The 25400-nt window shown below is 35.1% G+C and overlaps 2 protein-coding genes across 10 annotated transcripts; one reads left to right on the plus strand and one right to left on the minus strand.

The window, feature by feature from the left end:
* Nucleotides 1–5166: 5166 nt before the first annotated feature.
* LOC118062965 (O-fucosyltransferase 29) lies at nt 5167–10053 on the plus strand. The gene is made up of 9 exons (XM_035076867.2): nt 5167–5838; nt 6001–6091; nt 6306–6382; nt 6489–6577; nt 6709–6898; nt 7115–7296; nt 7916–8018; nt 8198–8526; nt 9200–10053. The coding sequence occupies exons 1-9, from the start codon at nt 5542–5544 to the stop codon at nt 9579–9581; spliced, it is 1740 nt and encodes a 579-aa protein (XP_034932758.1). The 5' UTR covers nt 5167–5541; the 3' UTR covers nt 9582–10053.
* Nucleotides 10054–10962: 909 nt separating this feature from the next.
* On the minus strand, nt 10963–23611 carry LOC118062963 (protein SWOLLEN 1). 9 transcript variants are annotated; one of them, XM_073407840.1, is made up of 17 exons: nt 23453–23611; nt 23269–23326; nt 20267–21804; nt 19677–20117; nt 19087–19242; nt 18641–18945; nt 18038–18510; nt 17639–17691; nt 17450–17557; nt 15641–17370; nt 15311–15419; nt 14546–14726; nt 13457–13524; nt 13231–13346; nt 12255–13148; nt 11370–11460; nt 10963–11285 (listed from the first exon to the last, which is right to left on the minus strand). In XM_073407840.1, exons 1-17 carry the CDS (start codon nt 23568–23570, stop codon nt 11269–11271), a joined length of 6456 nt encoding a protein of 2151 aa, XP_073263941.1. In that variant the 5' UTR covers nt 23571–23611; the 3' UTR covers nt 10963–11268. The 9 variants fall into 9 exon arrangements, with proteins under 9 accessions (XP_073263941.1, XP_073263942.1, XP_034932751.1 ...); XM_073407841.1 differs by having other exon boundaries at nt 18728–18945; nt 19677–20171; XM_035076860.2 differs by having other exon boundaries at nt 19677–20171.
* Between the last annotated feature and the right edge of the window lie 1789 nt (nt 23612–25400).

Genomic DNA, 25400 nt, shown 5'->3' on the forward strand with positions numbered 1-25400 from the left:
ACTCATGATTTTATTCTATTTATTTTCAATGTTATACTGGTGTCACTACTAAGTCATATTTTTTACGTGATAATCCAAATGGATTCAGTTAAGGGTTTTTTGACCTTTTTTTTCTTTTGTTGTTAGTTATTTTATTTTATTTATTGTTGTTATATATTTTTTATTTGTATTATTAAATTAATCCAGTTTATTAAATATAATCGAGTTAATAACCTGAGTTTCATTTTATTTTGTTATTATTTTTTTGTTTTTTTATAAATATTTGCATCGCTTTTATCACACTCCAATCCAAAAATAAATCATGAAAATACTCTTTTTACGTGACAATGGTATGCCTCATGGGCATGCAAGGCATCTAAATCTCAATTAATAAATTATATTCAAAATAATACTTTATTAAAAGAAAAAAAAATACCTTGAATAATAAATTAACTAAACCAAATATAAATCATCTCATATCAAATAACTTATATTTAAAGTCAAATAAAACCAAATGTATTACAAGGCTAATGTCATAAATTGATATAATTATTGAAATATTGAATTTTATAAAACAACTATAAGCTTTAAAAACAACCATTTAGCATTCTAAATCTCTTCCAAACCATCTGAAATAAATAAATAGAGGGTTAGTGCCATAAACTAAGTGAATAAAAACTCATCTTCATAGTTGGACCAAGTATGCCACAACTTACTAATACTTATAACTTACAATCAATTCATTTATTATATCAAAATATTAGTACTTTTAAAAATTCAAAAATCTAAAAGCACATTTATAAATCATTCACAAACTTAAATAATTCAAATCAATCATTTTAAACACATATGAATTGCACATTCATATTCAAAGTCAAATTTAGAATCAAAAGACTACAATTACTCTAACCACATTAATAATGGATCATATTTTTTCCTATGACTAGACATCAAATTCTAAATAAATATGTCTATAAGTGTCAATGTATAACCCATAAGATGGGGTTTAAAGTGTAGTCAACCAAATTCATATTCATATTCAATCCACAAATAAGTTCACAAAAACAAAATATATTCAAAACACTTTTGCAATCATAAACATACTTTCACAAAACACTTAATATTATTTGTAAATTATTTATCATGCTTGATCCATATAATTTATATATAAAAAAAAGATTTTAATAAAAAAAACTTATTGAGCACATAAATATATATTTTTCTAACTCAAAATAACTAATCAAAGATATGAACATTTCCTTAATATGCAAATCCAATATTAATCTTAGAGACAACCAAACACTCCTAACAACCTAAAAATAACAATCACCTTAAATTATATTTTCGCCAAGAATCCAATGCAATATATGAGTCTATTTCTAATTCATAGTTGAATCAAAGTTTAAATATATAACTAGTTTAAATGACCTTGAAATTCCTGTAAAAAAATTACCCAATACTAGAACCATGTTATCATAGTCACCCTATTTTACTTATATGGTATCTATTTTTAATAATTAAATACCAAAACTAATTATGTAAAATATATGGCAATTATTATATTAAAAAAATAAAAACTTTATAGAAATTTAATCCAAAAAGGCTAAGAAATATTTTATTTCAAGCAAAGAAGTATTATGAGCATGATTAAAATGGAGGTGTCAAAGATTATTAATTGCATATAGTTTTAGAAAATCGTTTGATAAGTAAATAAACTAATTTATATAGAAATCAAGTTCTTTATAAAACATTCACGTATTCAAAATCTATATAAAAATCAATTAATTCTATTATATTAAAAAATTTAAAGCTGAACTATAAAAGTTATTCACTCTCCAATACAAATTCTAATAATTAATTATTAAATTTGGATAACTATTAATAATTTATCATAAATTCATGAAAATTCTTAAAAACACACTAAAACTCTTTAGTGATATATTAAAAAAAAAACAATTTTTTTAGGGCTATAAAACATTTGAGGTGAATTGCACTCTTCAGTTAACTAAGAGTATACTTAAAAAAATTGAAGCTCTTATAAATTTAGAAATTACATATTCAAGTGGTCTATTTTCAATAATAATAACTCCTAATCCACACCTCTTATTTATAAAATAACCCATTAAATTGAAGAAATTATGGAATACTATAACTAGGTACCAAATTTTAATCAAAACACTCATCGGAATGCTAGATTACAATGGCATGAAGTTATTAATTCATCATCATTTTCAATTTTTTTAATTTCACTATTATTTTAAATTAACATAAAAAAAACATATAAAATCACTTTCATGAATTCCTATTAATCTAAGACTCCATTAATATAATATACACTCTTTAAAATTGATTAAAAAAATCAAATACAATAAAAATTATAATTACTAAACCTTTTTTAATAACGCTAATGTACACGCAAGAACTTAACTAAAAAGTAAAGATATAAAATACACATCTTAAACTAATAAAAGAAAACAAGATTTTGGCCCTAAATCGAATCTCCTTGTTTCATCTTTTTATTGATATAGGTTTTGATTGTCTAATAAAAATAGATACAAATTACTCTAGGGTTTTATTTTCTTTTTATACTCTAAATTATTATGTAATTACTGATATACCCATAATTACTTATAATATTCTAAAAATAAAAAGAGCATAATAGGAACCTAATTAATTATATTATATTATATACTATTACTATTTTCCCCATACTTATATATTTACCAAATTATATGAAATGTCTTAATTGCCCCTCAACCATTATCACCTATAATTATTCATGAAAGGATAATGTTGTCCCATGTCATTCAATTTTTCAGGGTATTACAGCCTTAGTATCTTTTTTTTAAGCTAAGAAAAAATTGAGTCGATCCCCATTACAACACAAACCACCTATTTAGTGTCATCTATCTAAAGTCACGTATGAGTTTATAATTTTTATAAATCTTTACTTTTAATCAATAACTAATTGATTTGTCATAGATATTTGACTGGCCATGTAATGTTGCTGCAGGATACATTTAGGAATATATTTTTATTTAATTACGAGATAATTAAAATAATTCAAAAAATTTAAAATTATAGAGGAAAGAAAATGTAATTTTCAGCCAAAAATTCATTTATTTATTCATGCATTCCTTTTCTTTTAACGAAAAACTTTTTTTATTAGTAGTATGGTTTTTTGAATAAAAACTAAAGTTAGTTAAAATAAAAACTCATAAAAATTTCCAATGATTTGAATTAAGGAGAGAAAAAAAATGTATCTCTTTAACCAAAACTTCATTTCTTAATTGATGTATTTCTAATTTTTTAAAAGAAATTATTTTTTAATTAGAAGCTTTGTTTTTAAAATAAATATATATCACTATCTGAAAAGAAAATTTCAATTAAAGAACAAAAACAAAATCATGACTCGATAATATGTAATCTCACAAAAAAAAAAAATAATTAATTTTAATGAAATTATATAAAAAACTAATAATAATAAAATAAATATTTTATTCTTATTGAATATTTGTGAGTAATTTTGTTTAGAAGATCCTACTAGTATTATCATAAAAAAAAACTCTAGTCTTATTTGAAAAATATAGCATAATCGGATAGTTTATGAAATATTATTTTAATAATTTAATTTTAAGATAGTTTTATTCAATAATTAAAAAAAATTAAAGGAATTTTATCAAAAAGGTTAGGATGCTTGGGACTAGAAGGACTAGCCCGTGTGCCTTACCTCAAAGAAAAAAGCCAACGCACATATAGGCCAAAAAAATTAGCTCAAGGTGTTTTTAAACATATAGACGACATGTCCTTCATTGGAACAAGATGATTGAAAAACCATAGTTCAAGCATTTAGACCTTTAAAATCCAATCTCAACATATTTTTGCTTAAAAACATCAAAAACATTGTAGAAACCTAAATAATACCATTTACAATCCCAAAACACCATTTAATTAGTCTAAAAACTCAAAATTAAACCAAATAATAAAAAAAAACCCTTCCTAGATTCCATTCTACTTTTTTCTTGCATGGTTAAAGAACAAAACTATTTTCATCAAATTCTCTTCTCATAAATCCATCGACATCAATATTGATTTTTTTTTATGTGATTAGAATGTGATTATTCCTAAGCTTTATCTCTTATACTCTTTTGTCAACTTCCCACTCCTCTCTACTTATAGAGACTGGAATATAAGAAAATAAAATTTAATTCACTAAACTAGATTTAATAATATTTTCTTGTAAAAAATTATTTATAGGAACCAAATATAAAAAATTAATAATAATTACAAAGAGTTTTCTGCCAATTCAACATAAATACCTAAAATTATAGGAACCAAATATAAAAAAAATAATCTAATATATTCTTATTTAAGGTTCACTCACTAAGCTAGATTTAATAATAATTACAAAGAGTTTCCCAACACTTCAACATTTTTTTTTATGTTTAAGAAAATCTACATGATAATATGGTAGACATCTAGCTCTCGTTTGGTATTGTGTTTCAAAATCTACAAGCAATTACTAACGTATTTTCAAATACCCTAGTTATACACAGATACAGAAATAAAAGGTAAACTTCAGGTTTATATCTGCAGATTAGCCAATATCTTACCTTTACTGCTAAAAGCTTAAATTTTCCCACTTTTGCTCCCATATTTTTCTAAATTTTTTATAGGTAGCTAGAATACCTCAGTTTTTTTATTAGTTTGTCATCTCAAATTCCCAAATATGTGATAATACATCATAGAAATATTTAAGAACCTAAACAAGTAAATAAATATAAAAGTGGGCCCGTCATTATATTTGATCGGTTATTAAAAAATGAAGGGTGAAATTGAGAATCTCCAAAACTATAATGGTAAAACTGAGTATTTTAGGGTTGAAGTGAAATAATAATGAATCTACGGGTAACAATAATAATAAAAGTAAATCTATGAAGTATGAACTGCAACTAGTGTATTATTTATCTATCTATCATATCTATAGCATGGCATGTTATGTGATGGTTTATAACAAGAGCAACCGCTTATTTATGGCATAGTTCCACTTATACCCCTCAACCCCGTTAAATATAACCATCTAATCTAACTAACGTTCTTTTCTCGTTAACGGAGTATTCTGTTAGTTTCTCCCTTCTTTAAAAAGCCGCTTTCTTTCACTTTCCTGTTTTTGCTTTTTCATTGAAAGAAACAAATACTACAATTAATTAATTAATCTCTCCATTTTGAAAACCTAAAATCACGAAGCTTCACTTTCCAACACAGACAGGCCCTCTCTATCTCTCTGGAGCCAAAGAAGAAAAGCTCTTCTACAGTGTTCCACATTTCGAAAAATTGAAAAAGAAATCCATAAACATTAGCAGTAGTCTATTAGTCTGATCTTTGAACAAACCTCATTTTTTAGGATTTCCATTATCTCTACACAATTCGCTTTATTGTTTGACTGTTATACCCTGCCTCTTCTGCTCTCATTTTTCATGATCAGCAGCATGGCGGCGGCGGCGGCGGAAAATTGAGTAAATTAAAGGATGAAAACAGGGGCGGAACCGGAAATAGGAGTGAATGGGAGTGGCCAACAAGGCTTGGAGGCTTAGCTTGTTATCGGAAAAACCGAACCTGGCGCTTTCTAACCAATCAAACGGAAAACATTATCAATATAATCAAAATATTTACAATGACTGGCGGTGGTGGAGATCTTCGGCGACCCAGCAGCACCGGAGGAAGGTACCGTGGTCACTTGTTTGCGGTTTGATGCTGTTTGGTTTGGGATTGGTTTCTCTCTTCACTGGACACGTAGCTTCTGATCTTGAGTGGTACTCTCAACGATTAGTCAAGCGCAGCCTCTTCTACTCTAGGCTGGTACTGTATTAATTAATCACAAGTTTCCCCATTTTCTTATTTTCTGAATTGCAATGTTGTTTTTTTTTATATAAAAAAAAGTAGAATTTTTTAGTGAAAATAGGAAGTGTGAATGTTTTTAGAGATTGGGTTAATGTAAAGTGGCAATGGATGGTGTTGCAGGAGGGAAGGCGACGTGAAGCAATTGATATTTGGAAATCAAAATACTCGAATCTCTTCTATGGATGTAGCGAAAGAGGGCGTAATTTTCCTCGTATGTTCAAAATTTCTTTTTAAGTTGCTTTTACTGGAATGTTTGCTTCTGGTAACAATACAAGTTCAATTTCGCTCTGTCTGGATTGAATCACAGAATCAGTGGTTGTTAGAGTAGATTTTATTAGTTCTGTTATTTCCTTTCAAGTCTGAACAAGATACTGAGACATTCTACTTGAGTTCAAACTTTCTAACAAAGCTAAGTCTATGTGTAGCTGCCGTACGTGAGCGGGCATCAAATGGCTATTTGCTTATTGCTGCAAGCGGAGGGTTGAACCAACAAAGAACAGGAGTAAGTGAGGGTTATCTTTTGGTTCAGAGTGTTTTATCAAATAGGGTTATATATTTTTCTTGCCCGAATGTTAATGTGTTGTGTTTTTGAAAATGACAATGCTTAGATAACAGATGCTGTGGTTGTTGCACGGATTCTTAATGCTACATTAGTTGTGCCTGAGCTAGATCATCACTCCTATTGGAAGGATGATAGGTAAGTTGGGATTTGTTATTCTATTTGCCTCGTATTTAATCTGGAAGATCATTTCTTTCTTTCTCATATTTGCGTTCTTTATATTAAACTTTACACCCGTTGCCTAATCAAATATGTCCCTTTGTATGCAGTGACTTTGTCAACATTTTTGACGTTGATTGGTTCATTTCTTACCTTGCAAAAGATGTCACCATTGTGAAAAGAGTTCCTGACAAAGTCATGAGGTCAATGGAAAAACCCCCATATACCATGCGTGTCCCAAGAAAATCCCCTCCTGAGTATTATCTGGATCAAGTTCTGCCAATATTATTAAGGAGACGTGTAAGGCACTCTCCGCAGTTTGTAATTATTCTTTTTAATATGATAGTTTCCAGTTAGTTATCACCGCCTTTACATGCCCTTGTGTTTCTCTTTAAAGTTTTGGAAATCCAGGTCTCTTTCTTCGTGGTGTGAAGTATTTTATTGATATGTTCTAGTGTGGCGTGAAGTATTTTATTGATATGTTCTAGTGAGGCAATAGGATATGAATTTTTGCAGGCTGTGCAGTTGACGAAGTTTGACTATAGGCTTGCAAGTAACCTTGACGAAGAGCTGCAAAAGTTGCGCTGCCGGGCTAATTATCATGCTTTAAGATTTACAAAACCCATACAAGAAATTGGAGAGAGACTCGTGAAAAAAATGCAAAAGATGGCAAAACGTTATATTGCAATTCATTTGAGGTTTGTATCCTTTACTTCAAAATTTAATTGACATGTCTAATCTGAGGGAAAATAGACTATTCTGCTGCTTTAATGTCAATAACATGGTTGCATAATATGTCTATCTCTTCCCCAATTAACGGTCAAGGCAGCTGTGGGGGACAGGTGCTAAAAATTATGATTTTGGGATCCTATCTTGGCTAGAGTCTCCTCTAGATTCTAGACCATTTACTAACTTTCATGTAATGCACAACTATTTGATACATGACACCCCCTTCTCACCCTCGTCACACGCACACATGTGCGTGTGCACGTGTGAGAAGATAATAGGAAAGAAAACACTTGGATTTTATTGTGTGTATTTTATTCTAGGCTGTGGTAGAGATGCTTATCAAATTTTCTATGCAACTAATGAATGCTAAAGGAGCATGAACAGACCACTTGTATAGAAGAACTGCTTTCTGCATCTCACTCTCTTTTTTCTAGCTTTCTAGCAAGGATTTCAGCTGCATTACTATCATATCCATATGTTTGAGTTTTATGAGCATAGGTCTTTACATGTTGACACTTTATAGACAGGTGGTGAGCTCTGTGTATATTTGGATTTATATGTTCATGGCCCAACTGTTTAAAATTACAGGTTTGAACCTGACATGCTTGCGTTTTCTGGGTGTTACTTTGGTGGGGGTGAAAAGGAGAGATTTGAGCTTGGTGAAATAAGAAAAAGATGGGCAACATTACCTGTAAGAAAAGAATGCTATTCGTTTGTAACCTCCAATTTTGTATTTATATAAAGATTCTCAACCCATTGAGTCATGCTCTTGTAATTACCTGGAGAAATGAGGACTGCCTTTTTTAAGATGGATTCAGATGATTCTTTATTTGTTTTATTTACCCCAGATATATGCTTGCAATGTTTTAGGATTTAAGCCCTGATGGAGAGCGTGAGAGAGGAAAATGTCCACTCACTCCTCATGAAGTGGGATTAATGCTGCGTGCCCTTGGTTTTGCTAACGACACATACCTCTATGTTGCATCTGGAGAAATATACGGTGGGGAAGAGACTTTGAGACCCCTTAGAGAACTCTTCCCAAACTTCTATACGAAGGAGATGCTTGCAATCAAAGAGCTGAAATCTTTTTTTCCATTTTCCTCTCGCATGGCAGCCATTGACTACATTGTCTGTGATGAGAGTGATGTCTTTGTCACAAATAACAACGGGAACATGGCCAAGATTCTTGCTGGTCGAAGGTGAGAATACTAGTCCTTGTATTTATTCATTTTTCTTGAATATGCTCAAGCTTAAAATTAGTTTGTGGTTTTCAATTTGATATGACGATGAGGAAGGAATTAGTGATTTAAATTTGAATTGTCAAGAAAGTTAATTTTGAGAAAATATTAGTGCCTCTATTTTCTACATTGTCTATCATGAGAGTGATGTGTTGAATGAGCTTGAATTTTTGGATCATAGTATAATATTTTCTCATGAAGATTTGTTTTTGTGAATACCTGATTTTTATTGTCATTATAATCAAATGTATGGTGATATAAGGCATTCCAGACCTTGTATAATGAGTGGTTCTAGGGATGTTTTGCAAAAATAATAAAAATAAAAGAATAAAAGATTCTAGACATTATATACCCGAGTAATTTAAGGGATGCTTAAACATTTACTAATAGTTGTTTACTATATGATGCACCTTTTATGATTCGTGCATTATTAATTATTCCTTCCATAATTATTATTCCCCAACATGATAGAAATCCAATTCCAAAATGTGAAAAATCTTGCTTGTAATAATCCATGCCATTTCATTTATTACATTATTTTTTGTAGAAGTTACTCTTATATAATTCACTATTCTCGTTTTAACATACCTTTTCTCTGCACTAATTTTTGTTTCTCTTATATAATGGATCCTAGGAGATATGCTGGGCATAAGAGGACCATCAGACCAAATGCAAAGAAGCTCAGTGCATTGTTCAAGGCAAGGGATCGGATGGACTGGGATACATTTGCCAAAAAGGTGAAAGCAAGCCAGAGAGGATTTATGGGAGAACCCGATGAGGTGAGGCCTGGACGAGGTGACTTTCATGAATATCCATCTTGTATCTGTGAGAAGCCATTTACGGATGATGAAAACAGAAAGGGCGAAGATCTACTGTCAGATAGAATTCATATGAACTTGAAGGAAAATGTTGATTCCAAGTATGTTGGGGAGAATCAAGGTGACAAAAGCCTCCAGAGATTGAAGAAGAGAAGCATAGAAGAACCAATATCTTTCAAGAGAGAACAAGGACATTGAAAATTTTCCTGACTAAAGGTACAAATGAAGGCAACTCCTGGTTAATAGCAGGCACAAATTTATGCCTCCTACATTTCATCTTCCGAGCATGTCACTATTTCATGCTGGCACAAAAAAAAAAATCATTGCGGCATCATAATTTAAGCCTTCTTGAATTTAGTATCTGCTTTCCTTTTCTGTTCAGTAACGGTGATTGGATCAGCGAATGAACTGGGTTTATGTACAGGAGACAGGGAACTTCAATGAGCTGCAATTGTTCATAGATAGTTTTGCTAGGGAAACCTGTTTGTAGGCATGTCGAAGTCAATGGAACTTGTTTGGTTGCATCAACCAAGTCTGACTTTATTGTGTCATCATGTTCTTAGTTTCTCCACACCCGTTTTAGATGAAACTGGCAGCGGGATGCTGTGAAATTGTTTGCCACTGCAGTATTTTTGCAATGCGAAAGGAAAAGCTCAAGGACTTGCAAGTATTTTTTTTATTGCAATAACATGGCACTCTTTTGCCATCCGATTGTTGATTTTTATCCACACAGGCCGCCTCTGTTTCAAGTGCACATTACACAGTTGCCATAAAAAAAAATGGAAAATCTACAAGGAGCGATGTTATTGCAATAATTTTATTTTTGCTGCCGGTGCAATCAATTAATTTCTCACCTTGTAAAAATCAAGAAAGAAATACAAATACACAACATGCATTCAGTAAGTTTGATTGTGAAATTAATAATATATTAGTAAATTACTTCAGAGACATTTTAAAATAAATACCATATCACAACTAACCACCCGTTAAATGGGTGGGTCTACGATTAGTTATGTTTCAAGGAAGAAGTTAAAACCCATGTGACCACTTGAAGAGAAAGCAAACATACCAATAAAAAAGTTGATCTAGTAAATTCCTATATAGTGAACCCATCTCTCACAAGACTTTCTACACCAAGGTTTTGATGCCTTCCTGCAGAATGTTAACCTATAGACTCGCAGCATATCATTGATTCTGCAAGTTTACAAGCAAAGCTTACTTACACCGAGAAACAGGTTATGGAGATGAGATCATACAATAGATCTGCAAGTAATCACCAGCTCTTGGAAGTTAAAGAGCTTTAAGGAAAATTTCCCGAAGTTGGAGAATCAATAGGAGTAGAATCCACTTAATGCATGGATGGATGGATGGATGGATGTATGAGGTCGATAACCATGATCTTTTACAAGGAATGTGGCAGCTTAAGTCGCCATCGATCGATGTAATAGAGTCAACTAGTTACTAGGGACCCCTAGCAGTTCAATCAGTCTCCCTCACTAAAATTTAATAGTAAATTCCATACAGGAAACTAAAGCTTATTGATTGTGAAAATGACCATCCCCACAAAACACTGATCACCTAAAAAGGGAATTCAAAAGGTATACATGAGATTGATTAGTAAAGTTTCCCGCAATTTCAAGCCAAACTACATGGAGATTTTCCATATACAACCCTTAAGGCAAATGCTAGGAGATCAAATCATCATTGCAAATAAACTAGAATTAATATGAACACCTACCAACTACATGTCATTATACCCAAGGAAGCAGAATTTCCATTCCTAGCTAACTCCTCTATTATAAATATACACAACAACTACTCTTGGTGTGTTGTCCGGCGACCATTGAGCTTCTTTGCACTGGATCTCATCATTGCAAGAGTTCTCTCAACCATGGTTATTCCCTGCAACAATTTATGATTTTTCAATCACGTACAAATGCACATAGAAGCCTAAAATACCCAGTGAATTCTGCAAGGAGATGTTACCTCTAGCAGCAGTCCTATTTTTCTGACTTCTGTCATGTGATACAGATGGAATTTTTGTGACCATCAAGGAGCTTTGTAGCCCTTCTAATAGCTGTGAACAAGAAGATTGATAAATAAGCCTGTCAGTACATGAATTCAAAGGCATTAAGACGTTAATCTACTTGAGAAACAAGTGCCGCAAAAAGGATAATAAGAGCAGAAAAGTTCTCCATGTTGAAAAGCCATGACTGATACCACGTGGAACTGTTACAGAGAATATCCTAAGAAAATGGCAATAGATGAAACCCAACAATCTTAAAGAACTTTCTTCAAATTTCTCATCTTGAAATTCACCATTCAAGGACCATTTATAAAACTAACTGGAATAAGCACATGGTTCCACTTCCACCAGCAATAAGCACAACTCAAGGGAAATTTGTAATGAGATAAAGAACATCTTTGAATTCTATCCACAACTCCTCAATTTTAATTTGTTACACCTCTTTTTAGGACTGTAAAGTGTTCACTGAACAAATACAAAGTAGAGAAACACATCTTCCAGAAGGAGATGCACCAAGAGCCTCTGGACATTGTGGACTTGCTATAATATGCAAGGGTGAGTAGAAATCCTCTTATCAACATGGGATTGTCAAAAGGAAGCTACATTTTCCACATGGCTATTGGCCCCAGGGAAAGGGGGTGAGGAAGAAACCAGGTTGCTTTGTATGGATGGGAGAATGTTAACAACCACATGAAAATTGATTTGATGCAACAAACTGAGGTGCATACTACTACATCAAATGGTTCAAAATCAATGAAGGCCATTACCCAGTACTACCCTCGCAGATGCAGGTCCAGGGAGGAGAATAAAGACATAGGATATGAAGTAAGAGCTCTAAAACTTACTCTTGACGTAGGCTGAATTCTGCGGTTAGACCTCCGGGGCTCAGCAACATCAGAGGTTGATTTTGAAGAACTGCCAATGAGAACTTTGTCCTCCTCAATTCTGCCAAACTTTCCATCAGCAGGAGCAAGTTTTCCTTTACTTCCCCGTGGAGGTTTAGCATTTGTTGTGGTTGTGGACATTTTCTTAGAGGAAAGTGTATCTGAAGAAAGAGAAGAGGATGAAAATATTTGACCCTCTGCTCCTCCCACAGAGATAGATAAGGGCTGAAAGTCAGTCAAGGCATGTTTTTCGGACATATTTTCAACATGGCTTGTAGAAGGCTTGTTCTTTGCAACATGATCTGTAGCAGCACCATCAGAAGCAGAAACTGCAGTAGTCAATGAGTTGTCCTTCTGTGCAATTGTTCTACCAGAAACATTCTGTGGCTTTCCTGACTTGAGAACCTTGGGCTTTAATGCAGCTGTTCGTTTTTCAAGTGATTCAGTTTTTAAAGTATTCTTCCATCCACGGGATCCAGATCCCTGAGGCATCAAATATTTAGCAAACTTATCTGGATCATTTACTTCATTGTTTTTGCTGCTCCGATCTGCAACATAATGCTTGCTCACTTCCATAAACTTTCTTTTTTTCCCAGGCTTCGGTACACCAAAGATCACTCTTGATCCTTCCTTCTGCAACCCAGTCCGTGCAATTCTGAGTGCATCCGGTCTATTCCCATCTTTCATACTCTTCCCAATATTGAACGATTTTTCATGAGCAGCTAAATCCAGTAAAGTAGGTTCAGCAGGTTTATCAGTTTCCACAGAATCCAAACCTTTCGGCAACTTATCCTTCCCTTTGGCATCCACCACAGGGCCCCGCACCCTTGGTCGTTTTTCTTGTGGTGTATCACCCTGAAACATCAAATTTGTGTCAGTGCAAGCAAGAAATGAAAATCTTCAGGTCAATACTCAGTGAGATATCAAATGAATGTACCCCATTGGTAGAGTGAGTGCCTACTCTTGAACCAGACCATTCAACCCATTTCTCATCTTCCCAAAGGAGAGAAGGGCGTAGATGCCATGCTTTAACCACTGATGTTTCTCCTTGAACTGGAAGCAGAGTGACACAGATTCATGTGAAATGCTAACTCTACATCCAATAGCAGAAAGCATACAAACATGTGGTTTATTCATTCAACTACACCACCAATCGTCCATACCTGGAAAATTGACTGTTAGCATGGTTTCATCTTTCTTGCTCCTTTCAGTGACCACTCCTTCCCACCAGCTGAAAAATAAAATAGAGAAAGCTGAAGAATATCTCACATATCAAAACAGAAAATACGAGTAGCATGATCTAAAAAGAGCCAAACCACAGTTGCAACAGTATAAACTATATGGGCGGACTGAAAAATGGCACAATCATCAGAACAACACCAGTATGCCCTCACAGCACAAAAGATGGGAAATATATTCATTAGAGGACAATAGAGGGAAGACCATGAGAATAGAAGTGAAGCTTTCAGTTAAGTTAACAGAGGGAATGATGATTCGTCATTCACAACCCTTACATAAGACATGGCATGGACTCCACCTTTTATACACTGATATTCTCTTCCAAAGTTAACAGGAGAACTTGCTATCCTAATATAATCTTGCTGAAAAGCGTTTTTTTTTTCTTTTTTCTTTTTTCCCACTGAGGGAGATGTTTCAAGCTAAAATGTCTTTCAGTTTTTGCTATTTATAATACATAAAAAAATAGAAGTTTAGCATAAGGAAAACATACATAAAAATTTTAATTAAAATTGATTGAAGAGATTAATTGCATGATACAATAGCACCTGGACATGCATAGGGCTAAAACTTAGTTATTCACCAATCAGAATTGCATCCAGTTGTGAGATATTCTCTATGTTTTTCTCCTGCAATTTTGTATCAGAAACATTCACACAGGCCCATGCAGTAGATTTTTTTAGTCTACTTTTAGAAAAAGTTAAGTTTAATTCTAACATTCTAGTTTCTTTATGTTTCCTATTTTTATTGGGTGCTGCAGACATTCATTTTTTATGAATTATTATTGATTCAAAAAAGAGTTGAATTTTCTCCAAGATTGAGTCTTTCTTGATTAAATCCCTGCAAGATTGAGTCTCCCTTGTTGGAGATTTTGATTTCTATTCTACATCAACTTTTTTTATTTGGTGATTTTGTTCATCTTTTCTACATCAAACATATTTGGCTTTATATATGTGTTTTGAAATTTCCTGTCAAATGTCAGTACCACCCTCTTGTATCCATGCATATAAACATACCTATCTTGTATCCATGCATCTACTTTGTCACCAACAGACCAAATATAGTCCACCATGGCAGCTCGCCGTCTCTTCCTTGTTCCTTCAAATGGCATGGCAGTTACAGGGCGAGCAATTCGTATTTTTGGTGCTTCATTTCCTTCACCTTTAAGTGCCACCCACTCCTTTAGCTTCTCTGAGCCTGCAGGACATATTCAAAAAAATAAAGTTTGATAAATTGACATCAATGCATGGGTGCAAAAATACCAATGCTTCAATTATTCTCTTCTTCCAACAAGTTACTTTCCAGTGGCTGTGATGAGCAGGAAGCCAACAATAGAATTCAACAAGAAAATTCTCTCAGATCACTTGGTTAAGCATGCACAGGGGATTAACAACACCTGCTTGACACTGTTGAACACGACACTACTATAGATCCTATCTTGTGCATCAAATTAACCCCCATTTCAGTTGTCCTATAACTCCTGGTATGTTCATCATAGTTTCATACAGATCTTTACACATTAAAATAACCAGAGGTAAGAACATTCACAAAATTAGCTCCATGGCCAAAAATATTAAGGCAACTGTGCACCCATCAGAAGTTGTGGCAACACATACATACAGGCCACATCTTTCATTCTTCAAGCTATCATACATAAGCCAAAAGGCACATGCAGCAAATGGAAAATGAGCACTAAGCTTCACCAAGTTTTCTGGATTCAGAAGCATCAACAATCTACCAATTCCTAATCCATAGATTGATAATAAAAACAATTGACTCACCTTCAGCTGATGAAAGGTCAGTATAACTCACATATGCTTTCCCATCTTTTAAATCCATCACTTTGGCTGAGAACCAGGCTGCTTTATATCCATTCCCATCTTTGAAAACCTGGGAAAGCAAACAATACGGCATGTTAACAAAGACCCAAGGCAAACAAACCTCAAAGAAACATAACAAGGAACACAAAACCATCTAACACAAGCAAACATCAATATCAGAACAGGCTCAACAATAGACTACAAAGGAAAGGTGAAAACATAAACAAGCTGTATAAATTAAAGCTTTACACTTCTACTAATAGAACTCAAGGAAAGATGGCAATTTCAAACCTCTACATGGGACCCTTCCTTGATACAATTATAGTCTACTGTAGTTCCCAAAGATCTCGAACCATCCTCAGATTCAGACACCTTGTAGCCCTTTCGTCCTTTAGCATCCTTCAAAGTGGCTGCACCAGAATTTGAGAAAGCATCTACCAATCTTGCATGGTCCACAGTGGACCCCTCTGTTGGAACAGGTGGTTTCCCATAGTTATTGACCTGTGTCTCTTTCTTACCCAGCACAGGAGAAGTGTCTGGTCCTTCTCCAACAGTATTTATGTTGATAGTTTTTCTACCTATATCATTTGATTTAGAGCCCAGCTCATTGTTTATTTGGGCCACTTCCCAATAGCCCTCTGGACCTGCAGCTACTAGCTCATTCAGTGACAGAGGATCGCCCATAGAAACTATCTTCCCAGCTTGGGACACAGCTTCTGCAGCCAGCTCAGCAGCCTTAACAATAGCATCCATATTCTCAGCTCTTATTGCAGCAGCAGAAGCTGCTTCAACTCTTCGTCTAGCAGCCTCCCTTGCAGCAACAAGGATTGAACTGGAACTGTTTGTCCCATCATCACCCTTCAGGACAAAATCAGGAGTAGTCCTCCCCAAACTCTCCATGCCTTCAGAAACAGAAATTGCATTGTCTTGACTGGGATTGGTGTAACCACCAGAAACTACTGCTTCATCAGCCATCAGTTTTGCTTGCAGTGCAGCATTAGATGCAACATTGGCAGCTGCAGCTGCTGCTTTCGCAACAGCAGCTGCTGCTGCTATTGCAACAGCTGCAGAAGCTAGTTTGGTTTCAACATCTGGTGATAACCCAGAATTTCTATGCTTATCTAACTGATTCCATATTTCCTGTCTTTGAGTAACAGCAGCAGCAGCAAGATTAGCGGCGTCCTCTGCCTGCACCCTTGCAGCCTTTACTTTATCAAGGGTCTCCTCTGACAAAATATTCCTTTGTTCTGCATTTTGATCCCCTTTTCTAATATCAGTAGGAGTTGGAGATACAGAAGAAACAAATTTCTCTGTAGGAGATTTAGAAACAAAGACAATAGGGGTTGTCATGGCTATAGAAGTTGATGGATAACTCGTAACAGGACCAGGAACTGATTCTGTTTGGGGGTGAATATGCAAAATATTCTGGCTAGGACTCTCAGAAACTGAAGCCTTTTTTCTTTTTCTAGGCTTTGGATCAGTAAGAGGTTGACTGGATGATGCTGTAACCTTTTTTGCATCTGGAACAGGAAAATTCCCAGTGAAAACACTGGCAGAAGTCCCACTCTGAACCACAGGACCAGGGGAAACATGTTTTGCACCAGAGGTAATTGGCTTGGCTAAGTCTTTCACAGGTGTCAATTGAACTGGTTCTGTAATAGGCAATTGTGGAGAAAAACGACCACTTGTATCAAGTGCAAGTGTCTGCGGAGAAGTAACCCAGGGACCACAAAAGGGTGATTGAGATATCCACGGGTTACCAGCAAAATTTCTTATCTGTGGAGTTTGATGAAGATGCAAAGGAGAAAGAGCCCGCTGATGATCCATAAATGGACCCCTTGGCATGCTGCTTGATTGAAATGTGTCACTGGAGGGATTAGGTACACTCCAGAGCGGTGAAGAAAGGGGCACCATGGGGTTCACAATCGTAGGAGTGCCCATGCTGGTTCGACCAATTGGTGAAGAGATTACTTTACTTTGAACATTACTCTGTTTAATTGCTTGATCAGGAGCTCTGGCACCTACATATCTCATTTCTGCCACGCTTAGAACTCAACCAAATCTAAAGCAAGATTAAACAGCTTGAAATCAGAGGGATACCAGGACGTGACAGCAAAGGGGTCTCCAGAGTAGTGAGATGAGGTTTTTGACCATGAAGCCGTTCTATAGACAAGCGTAAAGCATTCTCCCAGATGCTTTTACCACCATCTACAAGAACATTGTCAAGGTAAACGTGTTTTCTCTTTTAGAGTCAAGAAGTACAGCAAAACAAGGGAAAGTGCCACTAACCAGATCCTCCAAATGCTGATATCATATATGCTTCATCTGGAGCTGTTCCTTGACTGTAAGAATTATTTCAAACAAAATTAAAGTGAGATTTAGGTAAATCATAATCATCAAACAGGAAGTTTTTTGTAACATGCAGAAGAATCCTGTAAATTCAAAAGCCACCCATTACATCCAATAAACAAATGAAAATCAGTTCAGTAAATGTATTTTCATTTCACTTTTTATTCCTATTTCTTTCCTCACTTATGGTATGGGAGGAGCTGGGAGTTGATGAATGCCACCCAAGACATCCAGAAGCACCTTAATCACATCCGTTAAATTAATTTTTCCACCTCTGACCATACATACGACAGAAAATTGGTACTAACAATATTATAAGAAAAAAATAGCAAGACATACATCAAAGCACCATAAACAAAGATCTGGGCACGCAATTGCACTTGTTGCAAGTCTGTGAAGGGTTGTTGAAACATCAAAGATGGAGAAACAGAAGAATTCAAATCTGGAAGGTTTGATGAGGATGATGCAAGAACAAATGGTTTCATAGTACTGGAATCCACATGACCATAGCCCTGCATCTCATTCGATTGCACATGTTGTGATATCCCAGAAGGGCCCGGGGTGACATTGCTCATTTTTTCCCCTTTCTCTAGTCTCACAGAAGCAGTTTCCTTAGTGGGATTTCCTTTTCTGGCACTTTCCTTTCCCGAGGCCTTACCAGATGATCGTCTTGTTTTACGCTCAGAAGTACCTTTAGAACCAGTACGCACAGTGGCAACATCAGACACCTTTGGACTTCCATGAGAAGGGTCTTGAGCAATCTTGGGATCTATCTGGACTACACCAGATGCCGATGGAGAAGCATTCACAATCTTCAAAAGGAGCCAAAAAAAAAAGGAAAAGAAAGAAAGAACAAATTGATAAGGATCATAAAAGGTAATGTTGATTTAATGTCAGATTATAATGGGAAGGTAGTAAAGAATGTGCATGTTGAAAGTTTACCGGTGACACTTTAGTGGCTGGTATGTTGAAAAATGGCTGCCATTTATTGTCAGATGATTTCAGAGGCATATTCGCTAGTGGACTGACCTCAAAAGTGAAGCTCCTCTCATCTTTGGATGCATCATTTTGTTTCGGATCCTGAGAACAGGACAAAGCTTTGCCGGCATTGCTATCAACAACAGAAGTCTGCTCCAGTGAGCATTTGACTCCATCTTTGTCCCCTTCACTCTGAAATTCCCCAGCGGCTCTGATGACAACAGGGGATCCACTGGTTGGCTTGCCAACATCAGCACAACTTCCACAATCTAGCAAAACAGGTAAAACGAAGTTTGAAAGGTATAAAAATACTGGGACATCCATGATTTTTTTCCATTAAATAAAATACAAAGGCTGGCAAGCAGGAATGAAAAATTACTAAAATAACAAGAAATAAATAAACAGCCAACCATTTGTGCTCGGGACAGCTATCTTCCCATCACTTTTATCTCTACACATCATGGCAGCTTCATTTTCTTTCTGGCCTTTCAGACTAGTATCCACCTGACACTCTTCCCTTTCTGAGGAGATAGGTCCCAGCATCTCACTATTATTTAAGGTTGGTTCTGCATAATAAAAAAAAATATTACAGCAAGGATGGCCATAATCATAGGAGTTCTTATCAGAATAAGATAGTTGGATTAATCAAATCAGGATATCTATATCAAGACCACGAGAAAAGGGGGAAGGAAACAAAGTATAAATAACACTTCTAGGTACCAGTTATTGATAACCATTCACGGAAACAGAGTGTCTTCAGAAATAATTAGACCGCCATATACGATATTTTTTTGTTTAAAAGCATGGGGTCATAAAGGTAGAAATACAGAAAATTGGTGGATGGCATCTAGCTTCAGAAATATCCAAATGATATAGCAAACTATACGATCAGAATTTGCATATCCTCACAAACAATTTGGGGAGTGCAGCAAGGTAAGAATAAAACAGAACCAAATACTTTAATTCTCACATGCATATTATCTAAATTACAATTGCTCACCTAAAACTTTGGATGATCCCTTTTCATCATTTTCTTTTTCTGGCACTTCAGCATCATTTCCTTTGTTTGCAGTTGAGTCACCAAGAACTGGACACACTTCCATAACCTTTGTGCAATTCATGCTGACTTTGTTACTTACTTCTGATTGAGGTCCTTCTGTTTTACTAGCATCCACCATTAATGGAGATTGTTCAGCTGACTCACATAACATCTGTCTACCAGCACCAGAAGAAGCATCTTCTTCAGATACAGAAACAGGATCTAATCCAGCTATCACTTGAGAAGAGGTCTTCAGATCAGATAAACTCGCCTCCACAGAAATTTTGTCTGCAATTTCTTTCTCTTTATCTAATGGACTTGAACTTATCCCGCTTAAAGGTGACATTTTGACATCTTTGTGACCAATAACTGCATCCGTGCTAGTGACATCTCCAGAAGGTGCTGAAACATCATCCATTGCTTCACAGGTTACCATGTTGGCATTTCTGCAGCCGTCTGATAATGCAACAGAAAGAGAAGCAAAGATTTTAGCAATAAATAAATTCTGTAGGCTTAATGTAATATTCCATGGATAATATTTCACCATATACCTGATTTGTTGTCAGAAGCAGCATCTGACTGTAATCTTGAAGCTATCAAGTCGTTTTCAGGGCTAGCATTACTAGAAGGAAGCTCTATGGTGTCCTTTCCATCAGCAGGAACCATATTTCCCCCACATATTTGCAATGATTCAGCAAGCATGGAGGATGAAACATGGCCCTCAGCATGTGTTTCTCCAACAACTTCAGTTGAAGAACACCCTGCTGCCAAACTAGAAAAACCACCTATATCGCTAATGCTTGTTCCACCAACTTTCACTTCACAAGGCTCAATGCCTTCAACAGATAGATGAGATCCCTCACACTTGCTAGCTAAGTTCTTGTTATCCAATTGAGAACCATTTGAGTCCTCAATTTCACGCCTCTCAAAAATCATATTATCTTCAACAGCCATCAGTGATCCCCCAACTGTATCCACTTTGGACTGATCACAAGTCACTAGGTCTTCTGGCAGGCAAGAATGCTCCTTTGCTATTATGCAAGAAGGTTCCCCCAAATTAATCGAGTTAATTTCAATGATGTTCACTTCTTCCATAGATTCCACTGCGCTTGAGTGAGGATTCTCATCCTCCATTTGGCCCTCTCGACTTAATATGGGTTTCCTTTTCTGATTCTCAGCAGTGTCAGTTTTCAGAACAACTTTACTATCATCATTAGTGTCATTTACATTATCTGGACCATCTTTTATATTTGACTCATCATTTCCTGTAGCAATTATTTGCACAGAGGCACCATCCTGCATCCCTGAAGCAGGACCTTTTTGAAGCCTGTCATCCAAAGATCCATTCACCAAATCATCATCTCCCCTGTGATTAACATTATTAAAATCACCATCAATTGACAAACTCTCTTCGATAACAGGTTGTCTGGCCTCTATACTAATGGCAGATGGGTCAACTGAAGGTCCCAAACCACTATCAGCAGATACGTCACCTTTAAGATCCTGAGAACTACCATCAAGAGGCTGCTGCCCTCCGGCATCATTATCTAACACAGAAAAATCTTCCACATTCTCACCTGGCAGAAATTTAACCTGTAAATTTGCTGTAACTTCCACTTTAGGTGGTGTATTGTTTTCCTGTTTCAAGCTGGGCTCCATGTGCTTTAGTATGCAACCCAGTTCATCACAGGCATCTGATTCCCTAGAATTAGTTTGTACAGGAGTATTATCTTCCTGGCCAACAGATTTTAATAACATTTCCACAGATTCTGAGGAAGTAGCTTCAGACCAAACATTGTTGCACCTTGATATAGAGCAAGACTCTGCCGCACTTGAACTAAACCGTATCCCACTGGTACCACGAGAGTAATCTTCAATCCACTGGTTGTCCTCGTTATTTTCAATGCCAAGAAAAACCTCAGTCTCAACCAAACTATCAAACCTTAACGATCCATGAAGACTGTCATCAAAATCAAATTTGGGCAAAGCATATGGCTGTAAAACAGGAGGAAATTTGTTGCTTCCTTCACCCGCTAAATGAAGATTGTGGCTTTGAAAATCATTGTCATCATAATCCATGGGTGTATCCCTAGAACAATGAGACAGAGAAGAAACCAGTCAATTGCAGTTACAGATGTACAAAGGCCACATATCCACATTAGAAAAACACCGTGCTGTATATCAACACAACAAGAAATACAACAATCAAAGGAGAACAAATTCAAAATGTCATCTTACAGGGTTTAAAAGCAGGACACACAAGCTCAGAATTTTTATAATTAATAGTTATGACTTAAGTTAACCCAACATGGCATGTTGCTCTACAACCTTTTAGCAGAAAGTGTGAAATAACAACACCCGCCACTACAACATCACCATTCTATTTCTCCAACCTTTCCATTAATTGCGCTACTTATGTGGAGTGATTCCTCTAGCATGCCTCATAGATATCCTGTGTGGCACCTTACAGCCAATGCATTGTCATGGTTATACAATAGAAGTAGATAGTTGATGCAAGTGGCCTAGGAAGAAGCATTATAGTTCACAGTATCTTGTAAGATGAGCATATGGACGATGAAAGTACTATTTTAACAGCTTAAATCACTAGGAAACAGAGGGGGTTTTTTGCCTTCTGTCATACTAGGTGTTCTTACCACCTGAATCCCATGAAACTGAAAAAAAATAAATTACAAGTGAAAACAATATCAGAAACATGCCATTCAATATCATATCACCATCACCCTTCAACAGGAAAAAAAACAAAAGAGCACAGGGTGACCATATTTACTTTATTAATAAAACAGATCTCCAAGTTTAAATACATATAAATTTGGAATTTACAGAGACAAGATACTTTCGAGAGAAAATGTTCTTACATTAAAAAACAACAAAGATGGATTTTTTTTTTCCCATTCTTCAAAGACGCAATTTTCTTGCTTAGAAATAAAAACTTGGGCAGATTTTCATGGAAAATTTTTGACTTATATGACTCAGTAAGCATAAAAAATTTGATTTATATTAGATTCGAATAAACTTCAAGAAAAAATTTTATCTTCTACTTGTCTAGCCGATAGCCATGCCAGTTGTATTATAGGTGTTGTAATTTGGGGTAACTGCTGCTCCTTTTTTTTGTTATATATGTGTGTGCGCGCGCGCATGTCACCTGAACTTTCATAACAGGCTGCACCAATTAAGCCCTAAAAAAAATCTTACGAATTTAAAACAAGTTAAATCTCCACTCCACGTCAACATCTAAAAGAAACTTCTTTTCTTCTCTAAATCAATCCAGCTGAACTTATGAATGCAACTGAATTCCACAAAACCCTAGTTCAAGCCTTTAATTACTTTAACAGTATATGTTAACAACTTCTTTGCACTAATTACCAATTATTCATAAGCCAAAAACAAAAAGACTTGGTCTTTCAAGCTTTCAAAACTATTAGCAACTAAATTAAAGAAAAAAATAGTCTCTAACCTTATCTGCTTGTATTATTACTAGTAAAAAAAAGTAGGAAATGAACAGTACCAGAATAAGTAAGTCTAGAGACGCTACCTCCCTCCATTCGGAGACGAAATCCTTGCCGTTAACTCTTCCCCAATCGTACGCTCATCTATTTTCCAACAAGACCTCCAAGAAAAATAATTAACTTCCTCTTCCACTCTTCAAAAACCTAATTAAACTTAAGTAAAGTAAGAGAAACAGAAAATTAATAGTTGCCGGAGACTTTATAACTCACCGGGATCTCTAATTTGCCGGTGGATCGAGTTAGGGTTCCGGTTAATTGAAAGACGATAGGTCTGAGTGAGAGAAAGAGAGTGAGTGATATTTTTTTTATTTTTTGAGTTTTCTGACATGAGGAAATGAAAACATATGCTTTTTTACTCGTTTGATGTCAGAGAGAGACACACACAAGAAATGAGTGATGGTGATGGAATTTGAAAACGTGGGGCATTGGACACGTGGATAGTTTACATACGTATGATGATAACTGAAGGGTGAAATTAAAGTGCGCAGTAAAATTGTGAGATCGGCATACCGTTGGATTTGTGAGCGGTATCTTGGTTTAACGGTGGTGATTAGGGCTGTGAGAAAGAAAGGGTAACAGGTGGAATGATTAGAATCGGTTGAGTGTGGATTTCGGAGTACTAGTTGTACTGGAGAGGAGGAACACGTGGAAGAAGAGAGAGATAGAGGGTTAGGTAGGGTCATAGGAGTCTATGGCTCTTAGTTAGGAGTTGGGAGATTTTGGGTTTATCATGCTGGGCCGTTGGATAAGAATACTTCTTTACTGGGTGTCTGTCTGGGGGTTCTATAAACATAAACCAGCCCAGCCCTGGAAGACAAAACTACACGTGAGTTCTTATAACAATTATAGTTTTAGTGTTAAACTCATACTTTTGAAACCCGGCCCGGTCTGACGATTCGCCCCAGGATAAAACTAGGCCAGGTTTAAAAAAAATAGGAGAAAAAAAATTTGATATGTCCTGGCAGGTTGATCTGGCAAGACCCAATCAAAAACCCAATTGCAACCCGTAGACTTTTTTTTTTTTTTACTATAATGACGTCATTTCGATTTTAAAAAAAAAAAATTAACCTAAAAAACCCAGTGATCCAGTCAAAATTCAAAACCCAAACCTTAAACCGAACTGAATCTAAAAACTATAATTACACCACTAACTTGCCATTTTAAAGTTAGTGTTGTCTAGAGATTCCACTCATGATCTAGGGTTTTTAATTGTTGAAAGAAAGCTAATGATAGGGAATAATGTGCCTTTTTTTACTCATATGGGAAAATATTCAAATTCAGCTTGTAGATTTGCTATTAGATGCTTAGAGAATTTGAAAAATCATTTATGTCATATGGAGAAGGTGATTGGGAGGCAAACTTTTCAACAAATTTAAAGCCTCGATAGATATTATTTGTTGACTCACACTTTAAACATGTACATTTAGAGGACATGATGAACAACCAAAAAAAAAATTGAGGCAATTTTCTTAAAATGATGGAACTTTTAGAATTATACGATGAACAAGTAGATGCTTTTATTTTGGATAATGCTCCATAAAATGCTAAATACACATCATATCAAATTCAAAATGAAATTTTACGTGTCTTTGGTAGAAATGTTCAACCTTCAATTCATTGTGAGACTGGTGATGCAAAATTTTATTTGATTGTTGATGAAACTCTAAATAAGTTTATAAGAGAGCAAATAACTATTGTTATTAGGTTTGTTGATAGAAATGAATTTATACGATAATATTTTTTAGATATAATGCATGTTAAAGATACAATTATTTTAAATCTTAAGGAAAATATTTCCTTTATTTTATCTCATTATAATCTTCATATTCAAATTATTAGAGGTCAAGGATTTAACGGTGCCAGTAAAATATGTGGTGAGTGGAATAGATTGCAAGCTTTATTCATTAAATATTGCTCTTATACATATTATGTACATTGCTTAGTCCATCAATTACAATTGGCTCTAATTGCTGCAGGTAGAGAAGTATATGATGTTTATACTTTTTTTTTCAAAATTTGATTTTTATTATCAATATTATTAGTGCCTTTTGCAAACATAATAATGAATTGGAGGCTTTTCAAGTAGCTCAAATTTAACATTTAATTGCTATTGGTGAGATTGAAACGAGTAAATGAGCTAATTAAGCAAGTGGTTTGC

This window comes from Populus alba, chromosome 3, assembly GCF_005239225.2.
Source record: "Populus alba chromosome 3, ASM523922v2, whole genome shotgun sequence".
In the NCBI taxonomy this organism is placed as follows: Eukaryota; Viridiplantae; Streptophyta; class Magnoliopsida; order Malpighiales; family Salicaceae; genus Populus; species Populus alba.